The 8,089-nt window shown below is 44.9% G+C and overlaps 1 protein-coding gene across 2 annotated transcripts; it reads right to left on the minus strand.

The window, feature by feature from the left end:
• Positions 1-2,343: 2,343 nt before the first annotated feature.
• On the minus strand, positions 2,344-7,753 carry LOC136509155 (E3 ubiquitin protein ligase DRIP2-like). 2 transcript variants are annotated; one of them, XM_066503984.1, is made up of 7 exons: positions 7,206-7,753; positions 6,042-6,141; positions 4,821-5,151; positions 4,282-4,700; positions 4,136-4,186; positions 3,413-3,485; positions 2,344-3,014 (listed from the first exon to the last, which is right to left on the minus strand). In XM_066503984.1, the coding sequence occupies exons 1-7, from the start codon at positions 7,525-7,527 to the stop codon at positions 2,841-2,843; spliced, it is 1,470 nt and encodes a 489-aa protein (XP_066360081.1). In that variant the 5' UTR covers positions 7,528-7,753; the 3' UTR covers positions 2,344-2,840. The 2 variants fall into 2 exon arrangements, with proteins under 2 accessions (XP_066360081.1, XP_066360080.1); XM_066503983.1 differs by having other exon boundaries at positions 3,413-3,491.
• Positions 7,754-8,089: the final 336 nt, after the last annotated feature.

Genomic DNA, 8,089 nt, shown 5'->3' on the forward strand with positions numbered 1-8,089 from the left:
TGGACGTGACGTTCTGTCAGGGAGATCGATCGAGGCGGAGGCGACGGGGCTGTCGCCGAGCCGGCCTCGAGCGAGACGGAGAATCGGTTCCCCGTCCGAGGCCTTACCTACGGGGCCTCGAGCGAGATTGAGAATCGGTTACTCGTCCGAGGCCTTATGTGAGAGGCCTCGAGCGAGGCGGAGAATCGGTACCCCGTCCGAGGCCTTTCGTGTGAGGCCTCGAGCGAGGTGGAGAATCGGTTACTCGTCCGAGGCCTTACGTGCGAGGCCTCGAGCGAGACGGAGAATCGGTACCCCGTCCGAGGCCTTTCGTGCGAGGCCTCGAGCGAGGCGGAGAATCGATTGCCTCGGACAAGGTGGGGGGGTTAGCCAGTAGTTGTCTCTTGGCTTTGATTTTTGATAGGGTCTAAGCGATTTTTTCGGTTTTGGCTTAGGGGACCCTTTTTATGGTACCCGACAGAGGGGAAAATAGGATGGAGCTCGGAGATAATTTTGTTTTCTTATTCTTCGGATAAACTTCAGCAAGTTTATTGCGCTCTCTCCTAGTGCATATACGTAGCTGAAATTTGTTATTTTCGTAATATTTTTTATAAAATGAGTTTGAATCTCAAATTGGCGGCAATATATATCGACAGGTGCATTATGGATGCGCATCGTTTTAGATTTTTTGAAAAAAATTCAGACGTATGTTTGCAAGTGTGTTTATCTAGATGTTGCATGTGTTTCACACATATATTGCATGTGTTTTATTTGGATGTTACATATATTTTGCAATGGCTTTTTTCAAGCGTTTTTAAGTGTTTTTATAAGTGTTTCAGACGTATGTTGCAAGTGTTTCAACTGTTTCGAACATATGTTGCAAATGTTTTATTTGGATGTTTCAAAAGTAGATCAGGTGTTGCATCTTTCTCCTCGCCTTCTGTTGCTTCGCCTCGGTGTCTCATCCTCTTCTCGATGCTGGTGATGTTCGAATGGCATGGGCTCGCGTGGGGACGAGCAACGTGGGTGGGGCGAATCGTTCGAGCAGCGTGGAATCCGAGCGGGCGGGGCGTGCGGCACGGAACAGGCGCGGGGAGCTGCGTTCGGATGCGGGCCTAGGGCTGAACGTCCAGGCGCCTGACCGTTAGGATAAACTTCAGCAAGTTTATTGCTCTATCTCCTGGTGCATATATACAGCTGAAATTTGTTATTTTCATAATGTTTTTTTTATAAAATGAGTTTGAATCTCAAATTTGGCGGCAATATATATCTATAGGTGCATTATGGATGTGCATCGTTTTAGATTTTTTGAAAACTCCTAACTATGTTTTTCTAGGGGGGTCTTCACGATTCCACCGAGAAAGTAGTTTGAGCAAATATTTTCCCTTTCATATGTTGTGTTGCAAGAAGAATTTTCCTGTTCTCTTTTCATTGGCCCTCCCTCCTTCCATGCATCCAAGGGATCTTGGATCCCAAATACGTAAAAATTATAGATTGCATCAACGGTCATTGATTGGCCTAGTTTGCACCGGTGGTCATTGATTGGCATCTCTACACTCTACGGGCATGTTTGGTTTGATGCTTCCAAAAACTTACTGGCCTAGGCATGGCTGGAGGCGTCTGATTTTGGATGCCTAAGGCCAGGATTGCTTGCCAACCTAAACTCGCCCTACGTATTTGAATGACGACCTGGCTGGCAGCTCCCTGCCAGGCAAAACATCCTGACCATAGTCATAGGAATCGGACGTCTGGTGGCCTTGCGTGAGCCAGACAAAAATCCCACGCTTGTTTAGTTTTTGGCCGGACCTCATGTAATCTTTTGTACTCCTGTGCTTATATGAGAATACATAAATCCTCCTAGGTCGATGCAAACTTGCGCTAGTTCCCAACGAAGGGTTAGAAACGCCTTTAAGTTTGAATTTAGCAAAAAAAAAAAAAGGATAGATTTCGAACGTAGCCACTCGAAATTCAGTTCATTTGCTGGGACGCTTTGCATGTTGGGTGAGGTAGCACAATCCCCCAACTGCTCACCCAGTCAACGGTTGCCACCAAAAAAAAACCTGGACAGAAACGCCCTCCGGCTCACTGGCCGCGTTCATGCATTTTGTTCGTGCTGAAACTGAAGCGCATGCAGATTCTGCAGGCTGTGCAGCGCATCGCCGGCCGGACGGTCAGAAAAGGCAATGTGGTCATCACTTATCAAGAATTCAAGATCTGCTAGTACACCTTTTGACAGAAAGAGAATAGCAAACCCCACAAAACTTTTCATGTGCATGACTGAACAAAGATGCTACAAGTACCATTTGGTCATGCCGGAGATGGTGTAATACAGCATCAGGTTGCAAACCTTCAATACTGAAAATGTAATTGTAGAGGGTATATATATATATATAAAGATCCAAACCAGTCACAGCTGGATATTAGGGCAGTTTAGTTCAGGACAAATAAAGGAACTACATTATGTTTTTTTTTTTTTTCTTCAACAAGGAAAAAAACTGAAGCAGCAGCACTCTCCCATGTAGAAACTCATCGCCAACCTAAGTTCAGGTTAACAATCTCGCCACTGTTTATCCAACCTAAACGTCAATTCTCACAGCCTACCAAATCCCAAATTACAGCAACTTTCAGCACATATGTATGTATGGTAACAACGAACGAACAAACAAACAGATTCTTGAAGAACAGAGCATAATCTAGAAGCATCGGTGAGAGGATGAGCTGCTGAGGCAGAGCAGCCAGCTACGCTGTTGAGTATATATGACACTCAAACCCTTTAACTCTGATGATGGCCTCTTCCCTGGCGGCGGAGCAACCTTTGTTCTAACTACGAGATCGCGAGCCAGGTCGACGACGGTCCGTTTTTAAGAAGACGCAGACTTTGGCCGCCCATAGCTTATCACCATCACATAATCTCCCCCAGAGGAGCCTATCACCGTGTGCAGTGGGCGTGCCGGGCCAACCCTTAGCCACCGCTCCACCAAGTTGCGCACAGGTTGCCCGAGGTTCACTGTCTGCCCACAGCACCTTATTTCAACCTGTATAAACAGAACTGTTCAGACAAATTGTAACGCTAAAAGAAATATTAAAACTGAAAGGTGCCTAAAACAGTGGGGACATAGGACTTTCTGCGCAAGAAATGCACATCCTAACTGCAACGGAGAGAACAGTCGGACTATCTCTGCCAGTGCCATGGCATTGCTCCCATACAAGGTGATAAGAAACGCTAAGATCAGACGTGTAATTTCACCTCTATTTCTAAGATGAGATGTAATCAATTCTGGAACATGCCAACATGTACCGGTGCTAACAATTATCTAAGAAGCATCTTTAGCTACAAACTCTATGGACTGCTTAGATAATTCAGGACCGCGTTAAGAAAAATAAGCACAGAATAAAATAGTCACTACAAAACATAGAATGGTAGGAATCTTACCTCAGATTCGCTTAGAAGGCTGAGCTTCTGCATAATGTACCTTTGGATGGATGATGCGGGTAAGCTCCCATCCCTGTCACTTGGCAATGTATTAGCCACATTTGACATAACTTAAAGATTCTTTAGTTAAATAAAACAAATAGCTAGCGACATTGTGGTCACAATCAAATTATGATATGTTTCTAGATTATTACTGAGGATCACACGTGCTCAGCTGAGCTAACTAATGTGCTTGCATATAATGCATTGTGGAGTGAGAGCAGTTAAGAAGCCCCTGACTAACAGACTAACCGCCCTATTTGATTCCAGGGACCAAAAAAATATGAAACTGATAGCTAAATTGAAAATAAAAAAAAATGTAGTCTTATGCATCACACAGGTTACAGTTTCGAGGTTACTAGCATTATGTATTTAAGTTAGGCTGAGACATGCATTTGTGGGTGACACCATCAGCTATGACCAATGAAAAACATAGTAGTATTCATTTCTAAGTTCTTACAGAAGTTCTAGTTTCTTTTTCCCTGCTTCATGCTTCTCTTTTATTTATATATAGAGAAGTTTGTTCTGCAACTGGCCATAGAATAACTTGTTCTATGGCCACTTTGAGTTACGATAATGATTCAATGCCAAGAACTTCAATTCTGGATGCAGGTTTCAAAATTATTAATATCAAAATCAGAACCACTAGTGCATCAGTAGCAGAACAAAGTAATATGAGCTCACTTTATTCTCAAATAGTGGGCAGGTATCTGAGGCAAAGGAGGGTTGCCTTTCCTGGAAACAATTATGTAACAGAAGATCAGGGATGGATTACATCTAATATATTGCTTCGACTAAAGTATGACAGCTGATACTATGATACGACTTACTGGTCAAACGAGGCAATCAATGAAAACCATATTGGGCTCAATGCCTTCCTGGCCTGGATAGCTGTAGCAGTGGAAGCTGCATTTGTTTCAGGTAGGGGGCCTTTCCTCTTCCGGGCAGGCCGCCCTCTCTTTCTAAGCAGCACTATTGGCTCAGGATCGTCGCTTTTGTCATCTTCAGCTTTGGACTTCTGAAGAGGCTCCCTAGCCTCTGTTCTGCTAGAATGTTCGCTACTGGGAGATTCTCTGGGCTTATTTCCCTTCAAAGCTGGACTTTGTGCACTTGTCGGAGTCTTTGTTTTGCCTGCAGCCTCTACAAGACAATTCAAAGGTTTCCAGAGCTCAGACTTATCCAAGTCCTTATTATCACCTGCTTTATCTTTAACAGAGGGATGACTTGATGTGTCCCCATTCGACAATAACTGCAAATGTTAGCGTCAAATTCGTCATTCTTCCATTGTTCCATTCTGATACACATTCATGCATACTCCAAAGATACATAACAGGTATGATATAATTAGAATGCTCGAGTGTTTGATTACCTGTCTTCTTGTTTGAGGTATTTTGCTCAAGCTATCTAGCAAGCTTGAATTATCAGTTTGCTTATTCGAGTTATCATTATCCTTTTTTAAAGGATCCACAATGATAGGACCAAGGCCACGTAATGCGGCAGCCTTCCTGGTAACCGCTCTTGTTCGCCTCCTTGTCGAAGCTGCTAGGGCTACCCTAGGTGTATTGACCACCAATGATGAGATAGACCTCTCTTTAACTTTAACAGGTAGCGTAATGGGAGATTCGGCTTCTTCAGCGTTAACCTTCTTCCTTTTGAATGGAAAAACTTTTGACCTCACATCTTGTATATTGTGATCAGCTCTGAAATCAATACATCAAAAAGTTAGAATAAGAGGGCAAAAGATAGAAGCTAACAGGTAAAACTGCATCCACTGAAATTCTTCCCTAAATCAGAAGAGTAGCATGATGAAGAAAGGGAAACTATCTTGATCAAATAGCCAATAGAAACATTCAACTGGGTTTCAGAAGACAAGCATTCCTTTGACCTAATAACACACAGTGAAGTCTCATAAATAGAAACCTACACTTTGTTAAGAACAAATGGATGTGAAGACGCCCAGAAAACACAGCGGTGTAATGATAGCTATGCTTTGGTGTTAGCAAAGCTCAAAATGACAATAGATAAGAATGAACACCAGCTGTCAATCACAGAATGTGTTTCTGGCAGGAGATTCACAGGAATTCTTATTTGAGAGCTTCATGGTAAGTGGAACATTTCGTACCACTATGCATTTCTTTGGCATGAACCGCAGAGGATTCAAGAAAGCAAGCTACAGGAATATCTTATACTTGAGATAAGCTAGTATGCTCGATAGCAGAGAATATATACTATTCTCTGGAGTGCAACATTTCCAAAAGATCACTCTAAATTCTAAATTACTTCAAACTGTAGAGTTGTAGCTCCGTTATCTAATTTTGTTCGTTACTATCTGCAATTTAGAGCAACTATCAAATACGATGATTTTGTGGCAAAGCTTTTGTTCTGCCATCTTGCTATCCAATGGAAATAGATGCTAACAGCACGGAATCAAGGAAACTTCGTTGTGAAGTCAAGTAGTGCTGAAACATGTATCTTATCTTAGAAGTAAGAAAAGTAAAAGAATATTTAGCAAAGAAAAACATTTGTCATAGAACTAAAATTCCAGTTGCTCACTACAGTTGCATAAAGAGAAGGGTCAGGAGAAAAATACCTAAGCTTGTCGACTGGAGTGCAGCCCAGATCAATGTTACATACTGGACAGTGGTCAAGATCCTCATCATTGAGCTTGTTATAAATACACTTTCTACAAACTGCATAACACAAAGGACACAAGGAAAATAGAGGTGAGAACTTCACAATATAAAGAATTTCAATAAGGCACAACACGATGCTTCATTTCACAGAAGTTCTTTCCGATTGAAAACATTAAGAATGTTCCATACTGAAATATACCCATATCATGAGATGTGAAATGATACAATGCAAAATAACAAGACGGATCGATATTTGTACCAGCATGTACCATATAACATGAGATTCATATCGATCCTACTATTTCAAAAGCACACACAGCATGAACAGTTGAACCAATCCACTCACACATGCAGAGTAATCAAGTAGTTTCAACTATTTACAGTCTATGATTGCACATTGTGGCCTCAAAAGTTTTTGTGTACAGCTCCACTGATTACAGGCCAACATTCGTTGAACTCACACTGAACACCTAGAGGGGGAGTAATGTTAACCATGAACTCAAACTGACTAGCAACTCAAATCACAGCACCGGAGGCTTACATAACGTCCTCCTGAACATTATGTCAACAGGAGCCAAAGCATTTCAAGGGTTGGGGGAAAAGATGGCCAATCAACAGCACTGGAATCCAAGTCCACGTAAAATGCACATGCTGAAGCCCAGCATTGATGCAATATTGCATCACGATTCATCAATAAACAGAATTGCAGCTCAGCCTGATAAGGCAAGAATAGAAAGCAAGGAAAGCTACCAAACATGGTCAACTCGAACTAGATTTACGTGGAGTCAGAGACTTGAGGGGCGAAACTACAGCACGGCCCGGAACGCACGCACGCACGTCGAGAATCGCAATCGCGCATGGGCGACGAGGAGAAGGCTGTACAGCGTCGCCGGGTCACCGGGAACGGCCGAGGCCGACGGCGCCGACCCACGTCCCCGCACTCCCGCGGGAGACGAAATCCGGAGCAGCCCCAAGGCCGAGGCGGACGCCCGTCGAATCCAATCGCCGTCGCGGGCAACGCTCAGAGAAACGCACAGAACCGTCGTAGAGATGCAAGCGTTCGAGCCCGCCGGGATCGGCGGGGCGGCGGAGCAGACAAGGCAGAGCAGGAATGGACTCACATGTGTGCAGGCACTCGGAGATGGTGGTGGCCTTGCGGAGCAGGCGGTCGCAGAGCGGGCACGTCAAGCAGCGCACGAGCAGGTCCCGCTTCACCATGGCCACGGCGCTGTCCCCCGCCGCACCGCCTCGCCCGCGCCGCTGCCGCTTGCCTCCCCTGCCCTCCTGCTCCCCCTCCCCCTCCTCCTCCTCCTCATCCTCGCCGCCCACCTTCGCCGCCGCCTCGTCCTCCTCCTTCTCCTGCGCCCCCTCCTCCACCTTGACCTTGGCCTCCAGCTCAACAGCCGGCGGCTTATCCGGCGATGCGGGCCCGGTGGTCTGCATGGCGTGGGGCCCAGCCGCGAGGCTAGCTCCGCATGCCGGGGACGGGGAGGGGCGAAGCAAAGGCGCCGCCTTGTATTGCGCCGACGCCTCCCCTCCGCGTGGAAATGGGAGGAGAGATCGAAGGGCACGACGACGCCGAGGCGGAGGTGGAGAAGAAGGCCAGAAGGGACTTGAAGCAGAGGAGGACGACGGAAAACAAAAATCAAATTGATTTACGTGCTTATCGAGGGACGAAAGGCAATGAAGGTGCAGAGGTGGTTTTATTTATTTCGCCATTCTTTTTTTTTTCTTTGTTTACCTTTTTGCGACTGCTTTTTGTGTGACGAATAAAACCAAACGTGTTTGGAATTATGTGCTGGTGTGTTCTTAGACCTACATTCCTGTCGGGCATGAACTTTTGTTTTGTTTTTGCTGTAGTTTGTTTTAGTTGGTGTCTGCAGATCATTTTTCCTTTTCATTAGAGATACTCTTTTTATTTTTTTTATGTTTTTTTGTGCTCGTGGTTTCCATAGAACCTATAAAGATTGAAGTTATGTCACCAACTACAATGGGTGTTGCGGCA

Source organism: Miscanthus floridulus, chromosome 15, assembly GCF_019320115.1.
Source record: "Miscanthus floridulus cultivar M001 chromosome 15, ASM1932011v1, whole genome shotgun sequence".
Classification (NCBI taxonomy): domain Eukaryota; kingdom Viridiplantae; phylum Streptophyta; class Magnoliopsida; order Poales; family Poaceae; genus Miscanthus; species Miscanthus floridulus.

Coding starts and splice junctions, on each gene's coding strand:
- LOC136509155 (XM_066503983.1), bottom strand. CDS start 7,527: ATGCAGACCACCGGGCCCGCATCGCCGGATAAGCCGCCGGCTGTTGAG. Junction 5,152..6,041: donor ACTCCAGTCGACAAGCTTAG/GTATTTTTCTCC, acceptor TATTGATTTCAG/AGCTGATCACAATATACAAG. Junction 3,492..4,135: donor GCCCACTATTTGAGAATAAA/GTGAGCTCATAT, acceptor TACATTGCCAAG/TGACAGGGATGGGAGCTTAC.